At 57.1% G+C, this 21,485-nt stretch overlaps 1 protein-coding gene across 5 annotated transcripts in view; it reads left to right on the top strand.

Annotated features, from left to right (window-relative positions):
• Nucleotides 1-21,485, top strand: part of IQSEC1 (IQ motif and Sec7 domain ArfGEF 1) — a gene marked incomplete at both ends in the record, with an annotated part of 285,659 nt that overhangs the window by 241,861 nt on the left and 22,313 nt on the right. For all 5 annotated transcript variants that reach the window (XM_084248437.1, XM_084248438.1, XM_084248434.1 and 2 more), the window contains 3 exons: nucleotides 6,722-7,016; nucleotides 10,889-12,138; nucleotides 20,138-20,299. In XM_084248437.1, the coding sequence (XP_084104563.1) occupies nucleotides 6,722-7,016; nucleotides 10,889-12,138; nucleotides 20,138-20,299 (1,707 nt within the window). The remainder of the gene's footprint in view (nucleotides 1-6,721; nucleotides 7,017-10,888; nucleotides 12,139-20,137; nucleotides 20,300-21,485) is intronic.

The following is a 21,485-nucleotide window of genomic DNA, read 5'->3' as shown; positions in this document are numbered from 1 at the left end:
TGGCCCAGTGGGGTGTGTCTGGTGACTGACCACCCCAAGCCACAGCAGCCCCTTCTCAATAACTGAACTGCTAAAAACCTCCTGGTAGCCTCCCTCACAGCCTCCCTCTGCCTCCAGGCCCCGCCTGCCCACTCCGCCGCAGCACAGCCACACGAAGGTAGTGGCTCCTCCCCAGGCTGCTCTTGCCCAGAGGACACTGCCTCCATCTCCTTCTCATCCTCGCCTCCTCCCAGGCCTGCTGTAGTCTGTCTGGACCTGGAGCAAAGTGACAACATCCCCTTCTCTGTTTGGATAATCAGCCTCATTAATGTGGGCTCACAGCGAATTGCCAGAGAAAGCCCCACAAGGAGCTTGTGGGAGCTGGGAATTAGTTGTCCCTGCCCTGTCTAGACTCCCTTTCTGGAAATCAGAAACCCTGAGAGCAGAGTGTGGGGGAGGCACAGGCCTGGAGGCTGTTTTGCTCTGGCCTGTGCAGACTGCCAGGAGTCTGGACGGAGGCTCCAGCGTGGACACTTAACCACAGACAGGCTTTCAGATGCCGCTTCCTCCAGTGTGGGGCCTGGCCCACTCCAAAGAGAATGAATTTCCTATGTGACGTGACCACAGCGGGCCACATGTAGCCAAAGCTTACTGATCTCATGACCACACGCAGCCCCAAGACCCCCAGGCTCTGGACCTTGGCCCATCCCTAGCCTGTCAACATGCTCTACTGTGAGCAACCAAATGGTACACACCCCCCAGGGTCAAGTCCCAGCCCCACTCTCCCCTGCATGTGGGCTCTTGGCCCAGTGACTAAGCTCTATATTCATCTGCAGAAGGGATAGTGACCTAGTTCCATGCTAGTTCCCAGCTGTGGTGGTGGGTTCAGGACACATAGTGCAGACACCCAGCATGGCACCTGTCCAGCAGGTTTGTGGAGGAGAGTTGTTGCTGCTTAACCCCTACGTGTGCGTGCGCGCTGCTAAGACGTCATGTAGGTACGCTGGGTGAGCATTTAGGCGCCGAAGCCAGCCTGCCTAGCTCAGATTTCACTCGCCAGCTGTAGAGACAATTAAATACGTTCCACGACTCTCATGCTGTGGACGAACGCTGTTGTCCTCATCTTCATCGATCGTGGGGGCGGGGCGGGCCCTGCTTCGCCTGGGCCCCAGTGCCTCTGCCAAGAGCCGCCTCCGACTAACATTTTTCTTGAGAAAAGTCATTCGTGACTTTACAGGCCATAATTAGAGACATCCATGGCCCCAGAGGCCAGGCCGAGGGCTCCCTTCTCTCACTCACTCCCCAGTGGGCGTCAGGACACAGTGTCTGGGCCCTGGGGCCTGGGTCAGGTCCTCTCTAGACTCTTACCCTCCCTCATCCCACCCCCAGGGGCTCATCCTTTGTCTTTCACCTGCAGCTGGAGGTAGGTGTCTGCAGAGAGAGGGCAGGGGCAGCGGCCTGCTCCGGCGCTGAGCTGCCTGGCCTCCTGCCTGTATCTGCCAGGACGTGTAGGTTGCCCTCTTGTTCAAAGAATAACCCGAGACAGCAAGTAGAAGGTGCTTCTCATGAGCCAAGCACTCACTTAAGGACTTTACCTGTATCGACCCTGTTGAGCAGCAGTTATGTGACGTCAGGGCTCTTGACTGCCCCCACTTTACAAGGAAAGGAAACTGAGGCAGAGAAGTATTCCTGCCCTTGGCCACACAGCGGGTAAGCAGTGAAACCAGAATTCCAATTCAGACATCTGGCTCATAAGTGTGGCAAGCAGCCCGCCCAGCCCCAGCACTTGGTGGTGGGGAGGGGGCACTTCAGAATGTGTCCTTTCTTCTGTGGTTTTCATTGTCCTAGGCAGTCGGAAACTCAGGGCACTGTTTCCCCACATAAAAATAACACAGATCAGCCTCCAGTGGAGGGAGGCATGCTGGAAAACCTGGAGTGGGGAGAAACTCAGATGATCATCCAGTGACTGAGCTTGGGGCCCCTGGGCTGCAGGAGGAGGAAGCAGGGACTGCTGGAGCCAGGTGCAGCTCCATGGCCTGTGTGTACATGTGGCGCTTGGTCTCTTGGGAAGGTCCCCCTGCTGACCACTCCTGTGTTTCTTTATAGGGCAGGTCAGGGTCTGCAGGTTCCTAGGGGCAAGTGGTATATGCACTTGTGCACACATACTCTTTCTGGGTAGTCTACAAAGTGACAGAGAATGTGGGGGTGTGGGCTGCAATAAGTTGGGGTAGCCTTATGTAGGAAGTGGGATTTGAGCGGAAACCTAAATGCGGCCTCTCAGAGGCCATGAAAAACAAATGAAGGGTGGTGGGGAGACCCAGGCTGGGGTGTACAGGTTCAGACGACGCAGAGCATCTTCTAGTCAGGAGTCCTTTGGCCACACCTTTGCTGGTATCTGACCTGCTGCAGCTTGCACACCTCCAGTGACATGGAGTTCACCACCTCTTAAGCAGTCTTAAGTACTGAGAGTATTCTTTCTCGGGTCCCATGACATCTGCCATAGTTCTGTCCCCAGGAAAAATCTCTTCCCCGCCTCCACTTGTCAAACCTTTGAGAAGCTTGACAACAGGCCCCCTCTGGCTGCTTTCCTCCTGGCCAGACAGTCCCAGCTTTTGGTGGGAGGTGGCTTTAGATCTTGAGTTTTTCTCCTGGCATGTTATAATTTGGGGTTGGCAAGTAGAGTTCACCTTGTGTGCCAGCCAGGGTCAGTGTGTGGAGTGCTGTTTGGAAGATCTGGGAGGGGAGTGTGTGATCAATTAGCCAATGGCAGTGGTAGAGCTGGTGCCTTCACGTGTTCAGGGTTACTCTCCTTCTCTGGGGCTCTGGACAGTCAGTGCTGCTCCCAGACACCATCTTCCTCTGTGACCTGGCACCTATCGTGAGCAGAGGACTGTTTGTGCTTCTGGCTTTTCATTAATCCATGTTAGTGGCTGACTTCAAGCTGCACCAGGGCATCAATTTGTACTACGGCCAACCAAAAACTCCCCAGGACCTTTTCATTCAAGCCAGGTCTCCCCCTATCCTGACATCATTTCCATTATGATAACTAATTTAAATCAATCCTTGTTGACTAGCAATTAGATTATTCCCAGGTTTTGTGACTGTAAACACCTCAGTGGACATCCTGTATCTCCTTAGTGTCACTCCCTACAACAGGGCTTGATTGCTGCACCAGGAGCATTACTGGAAAGAGCTGGGTAGCACCCATAACTGTCACAGAATGTTCCAGAAACTAAACTGTCAGAGAATATCAGGGATTTGAAACAGGTGCCTCCCCATTCCTTGATTGGCATATGACCCAGGAGCCTGAGAAATCTTGAATTCCAGTGTGTGGCCCCTGAGGTCCTCAGCCCTGTATGGTGGATCCAGGCTGTCAGTCCCAAAAGGGCTGGGGCGAAGTTGCGCTCCAGCTAGGAAGTGTCCGTGGTGAGGGACACTTGTGGGGCAGCAAGACTTGGGGGTGGGGAGCAGAGCCCATGGTTGGAGGGAGGACTGGGCCAGGCCTGCCCCCCCCCCCCAAGAGACTTGTATATCCTGGTTAAGCACGCACCTCATTTTACAGCAAAGATCTGCTTCCCTAGATCTGTGACCTGCTGTGGGAGGAGGAGATGAGTACTGCTCACAGCTCCTGCTCCCCCAGGAAGAAGCTGGGGACAGAGCTGAGTACTAATCAGCACAGGGGGAGAGGGGCTTCGAGCCTTGAGTTTCAGCATGCCGCCGTCAGCAAACATCCGAGGTTCAAGCAGAGACTGGCCGGGTGTCTGCATGGATTCTGACAGCTGTTGCTGGCCAGCTTTGTGAGCCACGAAGCAGGGTACATTCCTGAGCGAGAATTTCACTGTAACATATTCTCTTTGTGCTAACTAGTTTTTGGTTCAGATTAAGAAAAGATTCTCAGTGCCTGCCCCCATGTTGCTTCTGACCAGGGCCACCCAGAAGGGATGTTCTCTGGCTCCGGCAGGTCTTACCTTCTTGACATAATAACTTCCATCCCCCTCGGTTATGGGGGCGCAGTGCTGGCCACATCCTCCTATCAGGATGGACTGGGGGTGTGGAAGGGTTATCGCCCTCCTCAACTCAAAGGAGCTCCATTCATATGGATTCAGCAGGGCTTAGGAATGGGGTGGGGGTGACTATAGGGGAGGGAGTAAAGGGGCTGACCCAGGACCCTGTAGGTTATGGGGCAAAGATCCCAAGTTTGGTTGAGTCACAGAGGATACTGATGGGGATGAAGGAAGAAACTGTCCAGGCCCAGGCCCAGCAGGCCTGGGGAATTGCCCCACTCTTCCTGACACTTGGGGAGCAGCCAGCAAAGCCCAGGATACATTAGCCCGCCCTTTAGAGCTTACGTACTGTGCGGGAGACAGGTGACGAAGGAATACTGTGTTACAGGCGATGCTCATCATAGAGGGGGATAAAAGCAGAGTAAGGGATTAGGAATGCTAGGGGTGCTAGGGGAAGGAGGTGTGATTGTACATTAGGAATCACTAGTGTCACCCTTGCTTGGAAGGCAGCATTGAGTAGACCAGAAGGAGGTGAGTGTGTCCCTGTAAAGCTCTGGACTAGAGGGATCTAAGCAGAGGGGACAGCCCATGCAAAAGTCCTGGGAGCATAGGGTCCCCACCTTCAGGTGTTGTTACCACAGCACACCTACCACCAAAGCGCCCAGAGTCCTCCACCATATCGGCTGTGCCAGAATAGGAGCGTTTATAGGCTACCTGCCCCCAGCCCTCTCCTCTCCCAGCACAGCCACACAAGGCCCAGAGCAAGCTGCTGTTGGGGGCCAGTGATGTCAGGAGCGTCTTGAGGGGTGGTATTCCTCTGACACCTTGGAGGCATCTAGTCCAGCTTTCTGGTAGGCCTTGATTCCAGGCAGCCCACCTGATTGCCAGGTCCCCCAGGTCTCTTAACTCCCAGCTCAGGGCTCTTCCCCAAGGAAGGACCTTTGTTATATTTCAGACTCTCGGAACAGGAAGGGATGTCCTTAGTCACAGGAGACCCACTGCACATCCCCTGGGCTGGAGCCAGCTGGTGGAGCGGAAGTCCTGTCTATTCTTAAACTACTGGTTGGAAAGCCAGGCAGGGATTTGCGGCCTGTCCCTGGCTCCAGGCAGAACTGGAACCAAAGGTCGTGCTGCCTCCCGCTGCCTGGGTGTGCTGGCCTTGCCCTCCCCGCTCCTGGGCCTTCTTCCCTGTGCCCCACTCCCCCCCAACTGAGTCTTTCTAGAGCTGCTCCCCACCCCAAGTCATTGAACAGACTCACAGTCTACACTTGGCAGCGAGGTCCTGCTGGGCCCTGTGACACGTGGGGACAGTGGCGACCAAGCTGCGCAGGGCTGGACCGGTTGGCCCCAAGGCTGCTGAATACAAGGCGTTCCCAAGGGTCTGAAGACAGACCATTGAGGAAGGACCACAGCCTGGGTGGGGCCTGTGTTCCCATCTTTCCCCAGGGCCACTTCCAGAGAGACCTCCACCCTGACCCCTGGGATCAGAGGGTCTTTAGAGGTTGAGTGATATTTTACAGGGACTGGGAAACCCTCAGGCGACTGGAGAGGCTACCAGAAGTTGTATTCTGAACTTGAAACTCATTGTATAAATTGATTCCCTCTTTCCTGCTCGCTCTGAAAAGCACGATGCAATGGAGACCAGTGTCTAAGCTTGTGAATTTGGGGTGAGTGAGTCAGCCAGTCCTTCTCTGTCCCCCCCCCCCAGGGGGGTCCTCTTCTACTTGACACTTGGAATGTTGAGAGGGGTGTGTATCATCCTGTAGACACTGGGCAGTGAGGTAGAGTACCACCAATTTAGGCTTTCTTCCCCGCTCACCCCTGCGCAGGCAAGTCTCTACTTGTACGGGCCTCGGTTTGTGCATCTGTAAAAAGGGGAGTTAATTATTCATTTGCAGACTCATTTTAAGGTTTAGAGAAAATGTGTGTCTTACACTGTCCTTGTTTCCAAGCCTGCTGGAACTAGTCCCACACATTGGACACCTTAACTGAGGTACACTCACTCCTCACGGTTCTGGGGCCGAGTCCCAGAGCCAGACATCAGCACGGTCACTTCTCCCTGGCCACCGGGCATCCATCTTCCAGTCATGTTCTCCGTGCGAGTCTGTGTCCTCATCTCTCCTGTTGTAAGCACACAGTTGGATTGAGGCTACCCTGAGGGCCCATTTTAACTTAGTCACCTCTTTAAAGGTCCTGTCTGCAAAGATAGTCACGTTCTGAAGTACTGGAGTTACGGTTTCGGTACATGCATTTTTTTGGTGAGGGGAGGGACACAATAAAGACATCAGTAATGTGCTTAACACAGGTGGTGGACATGCGACAGAGAAGGTGACATGACCCACAAAACCAGCCGATCAGTGTTTACTGAGTGCCTACTGTGTGCAGGCCCACTTCTGGGCACTGAGTTCCATCCTTGAACCAGTGGGCCACGGCCTCCTCTCACAGAGCTGGCCTTGTGTGGGAGACAGGCACAAGCTGGCAGGCAGTCGCTTGTGTCCGACATTTGAAGGCAGTGCGTGCTGCAGAGGGAGTGAACCCTGTCGGAGGGCACCTAGGAGTGCAGTGCAGAGGCCTTGTCAGGGCTGTGTGTGGGCTAGTGGACATTCAGCGGGCAGGGGGAAGCAGGGAGACCGGGTGTGTGGGGTCTTCTTAGCCATTGCCACCTCCTGCCTCTCGGCAGCCTATCAGATCCTGGCTCTGCAGTCACAGGAAGCCTTCCCCTTCTCTCTCCTCTGCAGCGTCGAGGGCGAGGCCCCCAGCAGCGAGACCGGCACGTCCCTGGACAGCCCCTCCGCCTACCACCAGGGCCCCTTAGTGCCCGGTTCCAGCCTGAGCCCAGACCACTACGAGCACCCGTCAATAGGAGCCTATGGGCTGTACTCGGGGCCACCAGGGCAGCAGCAGCGCACGAGGAGGCCCAAGCTGCAGCACTCGACCTCCATCCTGCGCAAGCAGGCCGAGGAGGAGGCCATCAAGCGCTCGCGGTCACTCTCTGAGAGTTATGAGCTCTCCTCGGACCTGCAGGACAAGCAGGTAGGCGGGGTGGGCCATGCGGGGACAGGAGCAGGGCTGCCCTGCCCACCGCATGTCCTCTGGGGAATGACAAGTGGCCCTTTGCCTGGGCAGCCAAGGTGATGCAGGTGGCTGGGGCTGAGGTCTCTGGCAGACAGAAGTATGATCCGGCGCATGTTTGCTAAGAACATGGCCTTCACCTCTGCCTGAACACATCTCTTTCTCCCCAGACTCACAAGGGATTGAGAGCAGTGGGACCTCGGTCAGATCTTCCCTCTGCCCGGTTCTGCAGCCCTCCCCACTGGGATCAGGGTCCGTGCCTGGGAGCTAAGCATCAAGACCCAACACCACCAGGATACCTAGGTTTTGTGTGGCCTCTCAGCTCCTGAGGCCCCAGGAGAGGCCGGGACCTTAGGCAGTCAGCAGGAGGAGCCCCAGGGAGAAAGGAGGAAGGTCACTTTACACCAGAAATAGCACAGGCTCTGAAAAGAACAACAAGCCCATCCACAGCCAGCGAGGCGAGGTTGCTTATTATAACCTCTTCGGTTTACAACTCTGTCTTCTCGTGGGAATCACCTCGCTGAAGGCCATACTTCCTCCCCAGGGTCCTCAGCCCAGCGCCACAGTGGGGTCCACACCTGCGTGTCTAGAGCGAGCCAGAGGCACAACCAGCTGCTCACACTTCCAGTGCCTGGGACCACAGGCACATGGGAGCCCTTTAATAAGAGTTCTCATGTGCAACTCAGGTGGAAAGTGCCAGGCCCCAGAGAACCCTCAACTGGGAAGCAGCTGTGCAAGTTTGCAGGGCCTGACTTGTCTGTCTATTTGCCCTGGCTCCGAGATGCTGGGCAGTCTCCTCCACAGTTCCCGGAGACCCCAGGACCCTTTCCAGCTGTCCCTAGGGCTGCAGATGGTGCCTTAGCCTACTACCTGCCCGTGTCCACCCAAAGTCCTGGCCGCTCTGTTTGCTCCCCAGTTTTCCTATGTGTCTAATGCAACAGAGGCCTAGATCTAGTGTGACCGCATTTTCTCTGGGAAGTTCTACTCACCTGGGGGAGGGGTCTGCCCCCGAACACAGAGTTCTCTGATAGCCCACTCCCCACCCTGCTCTTGGTGCTGCCCTGCCACTCTGGACAGCTCTGCCTGCATCGGTTGATGTCTCATCTGTGAGTCGGGACTGACAGGGCAACCAGCAAATAGCAAATGGCCCTTGTCAGGCTGTGGGAGCAAATACTCCTGTGGCCCTCAGCCCTGCAGCCAGCTCCCAGCAGGGGAGGATAGCCTGTAGTCCACTTGTCAGTTATACCCAGATCCAAGGCGGATCAGAAACCACTCAAGAGTAAAAGACATCAGCAGGACCATTTATATAGAAATGGGAAAGTTTAAGATTTCGAGATAATCCTATGCTTCATACATCCCTAATGCAGCTATAGCAGTTCATTTTTATCCATGCTTATTCACTGGCTGCCCACCATGCCGGGAGCTGGAAGTCAACTGTGGCAAGTGAGGCCCAGTCGTTAAGCTGGCACAGTGGACCAGGAACCACGGGCAAGTTAGCAATAAAAGTAATCCCAGAAAGTGATGCAAACTATAGCGATTATAATACAGGCCAAAGAAATCAAGTGACAGTGGGAGGTGACCGCATTGGACAGGACCGTGGAAGGACCTCTCTAAGAAATCAGAACTGGTGTTTGAGGACAGCCCTTCTGGGGAGAGGTAACAGCAAGTGCAGAGGTGCTGAACAGGCTTGGCAGAAAGCATGGTGGGGAAGAGCTAGAAAGAGGCAAAGGGGAGGAGATAATGTTGAGGGCTCCTGAGCTTCCTGGCAATGAAGGCAAAATGGAACTAGAACAAACTCCATGGGCATGGCCAGATGAAAGCAGGGTGTCCAGTTCCACGGGGGCATAAAGTCTTGGTAATGGCAAGGCCATTTTGGTGAAAGGAGCCCAGTGGGAAGTTGAACGGCATCCCTCTGCACCTTCTGGGGATTCTGGGCCCGAGCTGTGGTCCTGGGAGCCTGCACCGCACTACCCCCACCTCCGAGGCTCACAAGAAGGGCCCAGGACCAGAGGCCTTGCAGGGCAGATAGAGAAGAGGGAAGACAGGGCTTCTGGAGCTCAGCCTTGGGCCCTTTATCTGCCCCAATGGTTTTCAGAGCTCTGTTCACAACCCAGAAAGTAAACTCTGCTTACAGATGTGGAAATGAAGTCATGGTTTTGGATGGGGTTCAGTAACCTCAGGGCGAGAGCAAAACAGACCCGCCCCGGCTGACTCTGGGCCCTGGCCGGGCTTTGAAAAGCCGTTTTGATCCACATACACACCCCTACTCTGCTCTGCCCGCCTGCCCTCCCTTTCCTGGGGGCCCCAGAGTCCTGGCGCCTTCAGTGTTTGGGGGGAACCAGCGTCCCTGAGATGGGCAACCTCTCAGAGCCAGCCACACTCTGACTTTCCAAAGAGGTGAACGGAAACATGAGGTCACTCACCCAAAAAGTGAGGGGACTTTGTATTGAGACTCTGAACCCCACCTTCCCAGCCCATAGCTACTGAGTGCCCAGCCCCTGACTCAGCCACAGCTTGATGTCTGTTGGCTTTGTCACTGACAGTTATATGTGTCTGAGTATCCTCCTTGACAGATCTCAGTTCTTGAAGGCAGGTACCAGGTTTCTTTACTGCCAGTTTTGGTGCAGTGCCCAGCCTGGTGGGCAAGGTGGGACAAGACAAGCAGAGTGCAGAGCTTGGCCTCCCTGGTGTGAGACATCCTCACTCTCCGGTCCCAAGGGCCTGAGACCTCTCTTAGTCCCACAGCGGGGCCACTCAGCATAGCATCCCAAGGACCTGGCATGGCCGAGAGGCAGTTCCTTATCTTGGATTTTCTTTTATTCCCGTAGAGCAGGCTCCAGCTGCAGAGATCCTGTTTGCTTTTCACTCAGAAGCAGGGAGTGGCCCTCAGGCTGTCCTTGATCAGAGGGCCAATGTGGCCCTTAGGACTTTGAGACACCCACGTGTCACCCCAGGGAGACAGTGTATCCAAGGTGTCTGAGGGTGAGCACCCGCTTGGAGCCTGGCAGCCTCCCGGTCTCTTGTCTGGGCCTCAGTTTTTCCTATTGGTACAGTGAGGGGATTTGGTCACTGCCGCAAACTAAACGCCTTGCAGGGATGCAGTTTGAGGGCCTGCTAGCCCCAGGGGGCCCCGTGCCTGGCTTGTGCTGAGTCCTGCAGCTGTCTCACCGCACGCCTGCTGTGGTCCTGCAAGGTAGGTTGAAACAATGCCCCTTCTACAGGCGAGGAGCCTGAGGAGCTGCACCATCCCAGCCTCCCTCAGAGTGACACGGCTGATGAGGACGGGCCGGGCTTGGAACCGGAAGCCTGCTTCTCAGTACAGCCATCCTCTCAGGCCTCCCTGAAACCCAGCCCCCCATCCCCAGGCTGCCAGGAGCACCCCATCAGTGCCATTTCAAGGAAATGAGACTGGAACTCTGTGGCCTTTCCTCAGGAGACCTTGCTGAGACCTTTGGCCATCCCTGGACCTTTACCTCCCCAGGATCTCCATATCTGGAGGGGCTGCCTTCACCTCCTCCGTCATCTCCAAAGTGTGTCTGTTAAACAGCCAGCTGCAAGGTGAACCAGGACCAAAGACTGCAGTGGCCCCAGGAGTTTGGGAAAGCACTCTTTTTAAGGTTCTGAGAGTAGGGAATATGCCTGCTCTTTGGCGAGGTGTTTCTCCCTCTCCTCTGACCCTGGAGCCCTTGTTCTGCACAGCCCCCAGCGTGCCTCAGCGGGCACTCTGGGATAGGCACAACCTTCCCAGGTCACACCACCAGAGGCTGGGACTTGGATATTGTGCCGACACGGGGCCCTGGTCACTCTCTATTCCTTCTCTCCCCGCCCCTCAGGTGGAGATGCTAGAACGGAAGTATGGGGGACGCCTCGTGACCCGCCATGCAGCCCGCACCATCCAGACGGCCTTCCGCCAGTACCAGATGAACAAGAACTTCGAGCGCCTGCGCAGCTCCATGTCGGAGAACCGCATGTCGCGCCGCATTGTGCTGTCCAACATGAGGATGCAGTTCTCCTTCGAGGGGCCCGAGAAGGTACACAGCTCCTACTTCGAGGGGAAGCAGGTCTCCGTGACCGAGGATGACGCCCAGCTGGGAGCCCTGGTGCCCTCTGAGTGCGGTGACCTTGGTGAGCCACCTGTTCTCAAGTCCCCGGCACCGCCCAGCGACTTCGCAGACGCCATCACGGAGCTGGAGGACGCCTTCTCCCGGCAGGTGAAGTCACTGGCCGAGTCCATCGACGATGCCCTCAACTGCCGCAGCCTGCACTCCGAGGAGGCGCCGGCCCCCGACACGGGGCGGGCCCGTGACGCTGAGCCCCAGCCGGCCCTGCACGGCGTGGACCACCGCCAGCTGGACGAGATGACAGCCTCGTACAGCGACGTCACCCTTTACATTGACGAGGAGGAGCTGTCACCGCCCCTGCCCCTCTCACAGGCCGGGCCCCGGCCGGGCAGCACCGAGTCAGACCTACGGCTGCGGTCTGGGGGTGCAGCCCAGGACTACTGGACCCTGGCCCACAAGGATGACAAGGGGGATACAGACACGAGCTGCCGGAGCACGCCCTCGCTCGAGCGGCAAGAGCAGCGGCTACGGGTGGAGCACCTCCCGTTGCTCACCATCGAGCCGCCCAGCGACAGCTCCGTGGACCTCAGTGACCGCTCAGACCGAGGCTCGCTCAAGAGGCAGAGTGCCTACGAGCGCAGCCTCGGCGGGCAGCAGGGCAGCCCCAAGCACGGCCCCCATGGCGGCCCCCCCAAGGGCCTGCCCCGGGAGGAGCCGGATTTACGGCCCCGGCCCCCCAGGCCCCTGGACAGCCACCTGGCCATCAACGGCTCCGCCAACAGGCAGAGCAAGTCCGAGTCCGACTACTCGGACGGAGACAACGACAGCATCAACAGCACCTCCAACTCCAACGACACCATCAACTGCAGCTCCGAGTCATCGTCCCGTGACAGCCTGCGGGAGCAGACGCTCAGCAAGCAGACCTACCACAAGGAGACCCGCAACAGCTGGGACTCGCCCGCCTTCAGCAACGATGTCATCCGCAAAAGGCACTACCGCATCGGCCTCAACCTCTTCAACAAGTGAGTGCTCGCTGCCCTGCGGGAGCGTGGAGGCGGGCCTAGCGCTGGGCCCCAGGGCCTTTGCATGGGCTGGGAGTTAAAGCAGGCATGAGGGCAGGACACTGAGAGACGGGGCCTCCAGTGTTCCGTGCCGTGACTGGGGGGAGGAGAGGCTGGGTCCTGAGAGCAGCAGGCCCAGCACCCAGCCTCCAGACCTGGCCCCCTCCAAGGTCCCCAGGTGAGGGAACAGACACTCAGGCTGAGCAGGGGCAAAATGAGGGACTTCTCTGTGGTAAAGCACCATGAGAGAGGGATGTCATTTCCCTGGACGTGGGGTCGCGTCAGCACCTAGAACAGTGGTGGGCATACAGTCGATGCTTAGGAAAGGCATCAGACGAAGGCCGGCATGACTATGGGGAGGGTTATCTCCTTGGGGTGTGGAAGGGCAGGAAGGTCTCTAGGGCAGGCATCACTGGTCCTTTTCCAAGGGAGATCTCCCTGGGCCGCTGCCCGCCATCCTTGGAGGCACGTGGGGAATGGAAGGACGCAGATAAACTGCTGCCGGCCGGTCTCAGCAGGGTCCATTGGGAGACGTGTGACTTGGCCCTGCACAGCCCCACCCTGACCGTCGGAGGCCCTGTTGGCTTCTCCCTCTGTAGACACCAACCATTGAGTGGCTGCTCCCTCCTGTCTGTTCTGGAAAGGTGCTGTGGGGGCAGTCCTGAGAGCACATCTGAGGAGGGAGATGGGTATTTAAAGCAGACTATTCTTAGCACCACCAAAAATAGCAAGCGGGAGGGGAGGAGGGCCGAGTACTCCCTTGGAGGGCATCCTGCCTGGCTGTGGTTATTAAACTTCGGATCTCACATAATTTCCATCCGGGGGCTTCCAGAATTAGGGGTCACCAGATGCCAGACCTAGTGCTGACTCCTCCGAAGGGTGGGGACATGGAATGGACATGACCAGCCTGCCTGGTGGTTCCTGGCACTAACCTCTCACTCCCCTGCTTCCTGTTTTCCCAGATTTGGGGCATCCTGGGGGCACTTTGAGCCATCACTGTACAAATGGAAGCGCTAGCTGTGGGATCCAGAGGCCTGCCCCCAGGGTGGGTACAGGGAACGGGGCTCCTGTCTGGGGCAGCAGGGGCTGTAGTTCTCTGTGAAGAGAACTAACCTCCTATCTGCTGGGGCTGCCCTCTTCTGGGTCTTACATGCGTGCACATGCTACTTGCACCGTGGAATGTGAGAGCCTCCACTGAGGATAACACCCCTTCGCTTGTCGCCTCGGAGTCGCTCCCCAGGTCTCTGTGTCCATCCAGTGCTCTGGAGCCTGGCCGGCCCGCTCCTAGCCCTGCCCATGCCCCTGGGCAGTGTGTCCTCCTGCAGTAGCGTCCTCATCTGTATGATGGGGCTGAAGCCCAGCCCCTGCCCACAGGTGTGAGAAGGAAAGGGGCAGGTGTGGACAGTGCTGGGGCAGTTAACCCTGCGAGTGTCAGCCTGTGTCGCTGTGGCCTGGCTGAGTGACCTGGGGCCAAGTGATAGATCACCTTAGTGTGGTGGGAGGTCTGCTGGTAGAGCACTTCCCTTCAGTGCTTCGCCCCTGGGTTCCTGCTGCGGAGTGGCCCCTGGTGTGGCTGTCCACACCATGCAGGGGCCTCTGCTTCCTCAAGGTGCCTGAGGAGGCTCTGAGGAGATGACCAGAGGGGGACCGATGGAACTGCTAGGCTTGTTTTGAACTGAAACAGGAACCACCAAATTACTTCTCAGTGCGGCCTCTACTCATTTCCTCCTTCACAGCTGGATCTGAGAGTTCCGGTTCCCCCCACATGCCTGTCAACACAGGTTTGTTCCTCACCCCCAGCCCAAGGGGTGGTAGAAATAGTGTCTCTCTGTGGTTTTAACTCGCATTTCCCTGTTGCTTCTGAGAGGGAGCACTTCTGGGTAGTCTTGGGCTATTTGAATTTCCTCTTCAGTTAATTGCCTGCTCTGTTCTCTGCCCATTTTTCTATCAAGTTGTCGTTACGATTTACTATTTGCTCTTTATATATTGTGGATACTAGCCCTTTGTAATTACAAATATTTTTTTTCTGTTGGCTGTCTTTTTTTGACTTGTTCTTTTGAGATATAATTTACATATTATAAACTCACCCTTTCAAAGTATATAATGGGTAGGGTTTAGCTATTTTTTTTAAAACAATTTTTATTTAAAGATTTATTTATTTATATAAGCACTGGGTACAGTCAGAAGCGCGGGAGGGTGAGAGAATTCACCAGAGCCAGAGCGGAGAGCAGAGCAGGCAGAAGGACCGAAGTACACTGCTGAGGGGAGCAGCGGGCGGCAGGAGAGGTCTGCGTGCCATGTGGGACCCTCGCCCCGCGGCTGGGGATCGAACTGGCGCTGCAAAGGCTGCGGGCAGCTTCGCAACCCAGCGCTCAACCGCTGCGCCACCAGGGAGGCCCTAGCTATGTTTTTTAACGCTATGCTTCTGTCATCCAACAGAAGCTTTTAATTTTAATTAGTCAAATCATCCATGTTTTTCTGTTTTTTTTACTACTTTGGATTTTCATGTCAGACTGAAAGAGCTCTGCCGTATTCCCTTCAGGGCTGGAACTTGTTTTTGGAGGCTGGTACCAGGCGAGGGCTCTGCCTCTGGTATTCTAGATAAGTCTGTCAGCCTCTGGCAGTCTGTTGTCTGTCCTCTCTCCATCGGCTTGAAATTCCCTCTGACTCCATCATGACCGTGGCTCTGTGCTTGGGTTATCTCGCCCACTCAGCAGCCAGCGGGGTGCTGCACGCCTCCCCCAAGGCCCTGTGCAGCCCCACATGCTGTGATGGCTACTGATCGTTTCATAGCGCTAAGACTTAACCTCTTGCGCCACCAGGGAGACCCTCTTTTGTTATTCTTAGAACTGTGTTGGCTTTTTCTGTTGTTTCTCTGAAGTGGCATTCTTAGCCCTCCTGGTAGCTGTGCATCCCCAGGAGGATTAGCATCTGCACGAGCTCCCCTTGGGGCTGCCTTCCGCTCAGAGTTGACAACCTTGAAGGGCAAGATGGGACTGTTAACTGCAGCCATCCAGCCCCTCAGGTACGCTGGCCACAGCACAAGGGCTGCAGCCACAGTGGTCAGTGCTTCCTTACCCAGTGGTGCAGATCTAGAACAGCTGGGTCACTGCAGCTCCAGGATTGGTGTAGAGTTCCAAGAGGGACAGATAGCAGCGAGTCTGGCTCTGTGCATGAGGTGGGCAGGGAGGGTAGCCACATACAGTGGCGGGAGCCTTGGGACTCCATGTAAAACAAGCCCCCTGACCAACAAGGGGGCTCCAGAGCGGGGACCCCATGTACACAGCACTGGCCTTGCTCCCGGCCTGGGAGCTTTTCTAAAACAATGCTAAGTGAGGAGTAGAGCCTTTCTTAGCAAACCCAGAGCTCTTTGGTTTAGACAGTTTCCCCTGGAGTCGCACGTGGCCCAGGGAGCTGAAGTCTGTCTCTAAGCCGATAGAGCTCCAGGCCCCTAGAAAGGAAGCTGAGTCAGGCAGAGCTGGGTGGGAGCTGGACAGCCAAGGCCTGCCAGGGCTGGGCTGCAGTGGGTGGTGGACCCAAGTAGGCTCAGGAACTGCCCCGGTGAACAGAGCCCACAGAGCACTCAGCAAGTCGGCCATCCCCAGCTATAGCCCACAACCTCAGGATTGCCCTCTCGTGCCCTGAGAGCTCAGTGCCCACCACTGACTGCCCAGAGTCCCAGGATGGGGCACGCATGTGAAGGAAGCCACTGGCAAGGCCCATCTGTGCCTCCCTGTCCTGAATGCGTCTACATCAGCAACTGGGGTCATGAAAAGCGGCCCAGAAAGCCTGGGGATCGCTCAGGCTGGTTGTGGTGGGGTGGGGTGGGTGGGTCCGCAGCTTGCTCCCTTCTGACCTCCACACTCCACGCCTTTCAGGGAGAAGGCAGCAGACCCAGTGCAGAAGCAGGTCAGGCGTCAAGAATGTCACCCTCCGCACATTGCACTGCATTCTTGAGGGTGGAAGTTGGAAATCTAGAGAAGGGAGGAGTTGGGGTATCCTCAGAGGAACTGGGGGCCTGGACATTGTTGATCTTCAGCAGCAGTGATGGGGTAGGAAAGGTAGAGGGAAATTTTCAGGATTTCTTGAGCAGAGGAGTGAGTTAAAAGACCCACGCTCTTTCTTGCTGAGCATCTTAGAACATTCAACCCTGCTGTGCCCTGTGGTTACTGCCAATAAGGCCCTGGTTGGCTGTCCCCTCCAATGAGGACCTTCCTCCTGGCTCCAGGTTCAGTGCCACCTTCCCTAGGAGGCCTTTCCAGACTGTCCCTCTCACCCCTGCCTACTAAAGTCCATGCCTTCTCCAGGTCACCGTGGCATCACCCTGGTTAGCTCTGCTGACACTGGCCTTCCCCACAATATGTTTTGAAGGCTTGGAGGCATTTTCTCTCACTTAACCTTCACAGCAACGCCACTCTGTGCACTGTTGTTGCTCCCATTACACAAATGAGGAAGCCAAGGCGCGGAGAGGTCACGTAACTTACCTTAGGTCACCCAGCTGGTAAGTGGAGCTGGAATTTGAGCTCAGGCTTCTGTGCTGTATCTCAGTATCCTGGGAATTGACCTCCCTTCCTCCTTTATCAGGCTCCACCCACACTGCATGTCTTTCACGGCGGGGACTTTGGCTCAGAACGGAAGCTCAATAAATGATTGTGGAACGCAGTGAATCAAGGGCCGAGGAGCCTGGAACTTGTCTTGTGGGGGTTAGGGGCCCTGCAAAGCTTCAGGGAGATGGTGCGTGTTCAGGGTAATGCGGCTGCAGACTGAAAGCTTTCAAAACAGTGTCCTGGTGACATGGAAAGCAGCGCTGCTCCAAATCACAGGTGCCCCCAAGCCTGACACAGATGTCCTGCTTGTTGGGTGTGCTCTGTGTGGTCAGGTCCTGCTGGATTTAGGGGTATCCAGCAGTCAGAGGAGCCCTGGTCCCTTCTGTCTTCAGTCCTTGGAGCCTGAAGGCCCAGGCAGAAGTGTTCGAGGCCTACAGTCCCCGTGTAGGAAACCTCCGGAGGGCCAGCGCCCTACCTCTGTGTCTGAGCCTGGAACACGAAGCCCTGTGGCCCAGTTTGCCCAGACTAGCCCTTCTCTGACAGCCTGGGTGGCTCTGTCATGTGACACTGCCATGTCCTGCTAGGCTGGCCAGGGACTGTGCACCTCTAGTCTCAGCAACAAGGTGGGCAGAGACATCCACGTGGGCTTCCTGATTCTCTGTGGCATGAGAAGGTGCTGGAAAGGCACCCACAGGGAGCACCATGCTCCCTTCGTACCCATTGTTTAACCAGCACACATCGTGTGGCCCCATTGCTGCAGCAAGGGGAGCAGGTAGGGTGGTGGCCACTCACCACTCTGCGCTGCTGTCCCCAGTAGATCTATGGTGATGCTCAGCAGGGCATGCAGGTACAGGTCCCCTCAGCAGTCAGCGCAGAGCTCTGTGTGGGAGCGGGTCAGGGGAGGACACTGGCAATGCCCGATTGGGCAGGGCCTACCAGCAGATATCCAGTGCACTAGCTATTTAGTCTCAGGGAGGTCACTCCCCAGTATAAAGAAAGCCATTCTGTCTCCTTCACCAGTCACATCTGTCCCAACCCCAGGGCCCTGCCTGCCTGTTGTGCACCCTACCCACCCACCCACCTGTTACCCACCACTACACTTTCCTCTCAATTGCCCAGTGAACTCCTGGTCACTGGTCAAGGCCCAGTGGGTCCAGGTTCTTCCATCCTGTGGTTTTGCCGTGAAAGCTACAACATGGAATCTATCCCTCCAGCTCTGGGTTTAGGATCCAGGCTGAGGAGGAAAAGGTAAAGGATCCGTAAGATTCGCATCCAATCTGTTATCTCTATCCCGTAACTATGTCCTAAACTGGCTACACCTCCTCACCTTCTGCACTCCTTCCTGAACGCTTGCAGGAGTCTACTGGCTGCGTTCCCAGCTCAGGCCTGGCCTTGACTCTACAGGGCAGCCAGAGGAAGCTTCTTACCCAAGAACCTCTGGCCCCGGCCCTGCCCTGCCAGGACATACCAGGGCTCCTCACCCACTTGGAGCAGCACACCCTGGGTGATCGGCCTGTCACCCTGCTTCCTTTTCAGCCCCCCAGGAGTCCCCCTGCCACCCCAGAGTGGATCGGCCTCATGGGTCCTCCATCCTGCACACCTGCTCCTAGCCCACGACCCTTGCATGCAGAGCCGCATGCGGAGAGGCGCAGGGTGTTGACTCCGTGGGGAGTCCACATTTCCCACAACCTCTCCTTCCCACAGCATGTTCCACCCTCACCCACCATGCTCTGCGTTCCTCCAGGATGGATGCATCCATATCCTGGAAGCCTGTGATACTGCATGGCATTGTAGAAACCCAGGAAGGAGCAGAGAAGGGAAAGTGGCCACCCAGAAAAGCAGGAGGGACTGGGCCTGCCTGGGCTTGCACAGGGCACCAGAGTGGGGCCTCAATGGGCCAGGCAGGCCTGGGTAGGTGGGTGACCCAGCCCCACCCCTTCCAATCATTGCCACATAGATTGCGGGCCCCAGAGATGCCAGGCTGTCTGATTTTTCAAGAGAAGCTTGAAATCTGGATTCCGAATGAGATTCTAAGTCTAGTTGGCAGCTCACTAGAATTTCTGTGTTACCATTGTGTGGGCTAGCCTTGGTGACTGGAAGTTGAGTGCAGGGGGTGCGGGCATCGGTTGGGGTCCTGTATTTGTATGGAAGCAGCAGCAAGGGATTGTGACCTTCCCTGGCCATGGTGTCCCCAACAATGGCCAAGTGGCTGGAGAGGCCCTGGACCTGGGGGGTTCTTGGGTGGAGACCCCAGAGCTGCAGAAGTGGGGTTTGGGGGAGCAGGGCCAGTCTGTCACCACTTCTGTGCCTGGACCCAGCTGGCCAGCAGCTGCTCCCAGCCGAGCCCCTGAGGGTGAGTGAGGGTACGTGGTCATCCTGGTAAAAATAGCAGGGTCACCTTGCAGCCTGAGGCTGCCACTGGCTCGCCTGTGGATAATCAGTCACTGCTGGATGCTGCTGCCTCCCATGACCATTACCTCCCCGCTTTGGGGCACAGCACAACACTGGCCTCTACCTGCTAGGGCAAAGGGCAGGGCCTGACCCACTAGCAGGTGACCCAGCTGCCTCCACCTTGACAGGGCCTGCATGCACACCAGGGGTTCATAGCTCCTTGGGTCAGTGATCAATCCCACTTGTGGCCCCCTCACACCACACTGTCCCCTCTGGTCACCGGCCCTTGTCTGTGACACCTGAGTGCATGTCATACTTTGTGGCCAGCATGACAGAGGCCCCAAGGGAGGAGGGGGCTTGCCTCGACTCACTGATGAACCCCAAGGGAGCCTCCACCCCCACAGTCCACCAGGGCCCTGCCTGGGCCTCATGGCTCCCCGTCCAGGTGGACGCCAGTTCTAGGGGCCTGAGCTGTGCCTCCGACTCCTCTCCTATAGACTGGGACAGATCGTAAGAACCTGTCACAGTGCTGACTGTGTGCCTGTTCCAGGCGCCTGACTGTGTTAACTCAGTGGTCATCACATGCAGGTCGCTGAGGCCCCTGGCAAGGTCACCAGGCTGCTGGGCGCCTGCACAGCACCAGTGACAAGACCCCAAGGGCCAGCATGACTGGAAGGGAAGAGGCTGAGCCACGTGACAGTGCACAGCAAGGGCCCAACAGCTGTAGAGTGTTAGTGCTGATTACAGGTGCCGGAGGGAGCAGGCCGGTGTGTGCTGGGCTGGGCTGCTTGTTACCTGGAAGCTTCTCTGCAGAAGATTCCATGAGGTTGGGGAGAGGCTGTTTATGTGTGCCCAGGACGTGGGGCAGTGCAGGGTGGCGAGGAGGGGGCTTCTGCCCCAGCACCCACAGCTGTGCTCCTGTAGCTGGCCCCATCATGGGCTCAAGGAGAAGGGGTGAGAGCTGAGTGCAGGCGTGGATGAGCCAGGGGGCGCTGGGACTGAATGGGCCTCTGTCCCCCCAGGAAGCCTGAGAAGGGCATCCAGTACCTCATCGAGCGCGGCTTCGTGCCCGACACACCGGTGGGAGTGGCCCACTTCCTGCTGCAGCGCAAGGGCCTCAGCCGGCAGATGATCGGCGAGTTCCTCGGCAACCGGCAGAAGCAGTTCAACCGCGACGTGCTCGAGTAAGTTGGGGGACTGGCAGGGAGCAGGGATATGCCCCGTGACAGGCCCCTGCTCTGTGCGAGCATGGTGTCAGGCTTGCCTGCTTGCTGATACACACCCCCAGTACTCCCCACTTTTCTCCCTTGTTGACACACGCAGACACCCGCACAGCACATCCTCCCAGACATCCACCCTCGGGCTCCGTGTCATACACACTGACCCCCCAATGTCCTGTGTGTACCCTCAATGTCCCCACGCCACCCCAGGACCTGGAGTTGGGTGTCTGTCATCCTTCCCCTGACCTCACTGCCATCTGTTGTGATATTCTTGGGGTGCTGGCTAAGAGAGACCCCAGTGCCTCCTGGTGGGCAGCCCCAAATAGAGCCCTGTCTTGCCTGCCCTAGCTGGAAGCTCTGGGGTGTGAGGCCACCCTTCTCCTCCAACGGGCACAGCACTCTCAACAACTTGGAACCCCACAGAAAGACGGTGCCTGGCTCCCTGGGTGTTGCTGGCAACTGTGAGAAGTCCTGCATGCCTGTGTTCCTCCTTGACACCACAGCCCTGGCGAAAGGGCTCGCATGCCCCGAGCCCACGCTGTGTTCTGCCCCGTCCTCTCACTGGGCAGGTGTGGCGGGCACTGGCTCCCTTCACAGATGAAGACCCAGAGCCAGAGGGATGGGATGGCCCGGTGCAGGTGTCCTTCTGCCGGGTCTGTAGCTGAGGGTTTTCCTGACCTGTCAGCTACACCGAGATGTGGCCCTACAGGCTGGGAGAGATCAGAGCAGAGAGCTGGCCACAGCAACAGTGGCGCTGCCTTCCATCTGTCCACCGCCTCCACGCCAGGTGAAGGAAAGAGCCGGTGGGGAGCGGACCCCAGGTCGGGGCAGCTCTGCAGCCTGTGGTCTCACGTGAGGGAAACGTGTCCTGCCGCCTCTGATGCTCACTTCCGGGGGTGGCCGGCGGCACCACTGCCTCTGCTTCACTAGTGAGGACGTGCAGGGTCGGAGGGGGAGGCCTGGCCTGGGTGCTCCCCTCCTTGAGTCACATACACACTCATCCCGTTGCACATTCCCACACACGTGCACGCACGGACACACATGGTCTATTCAGCCACACGCAGGAGAGGCTGTGAGCCAGAGGTGTGGGTGGTGGCTGGCGTGTGCCCGGCACCCAGCAGCATGGAGTCTGCACCTTCCTTGGCCAACA

This window comes from Talpa europaea (genome assembly GCF_964194135.1).
Source record: "Talpa europaea genome assembly, chromosome: 11".
Lineage (NCBI taxonomy): Eukaryota > Metazoa > Chordata > Mammalia > Eulipotyphla > Talpidae > Talpa > Talpa europaea.
The sequence above is the reverse complement of the archived record's forward strand: the minus strand, read 5'-3'. Positions and strand labels throughout refer to the sequence as shown.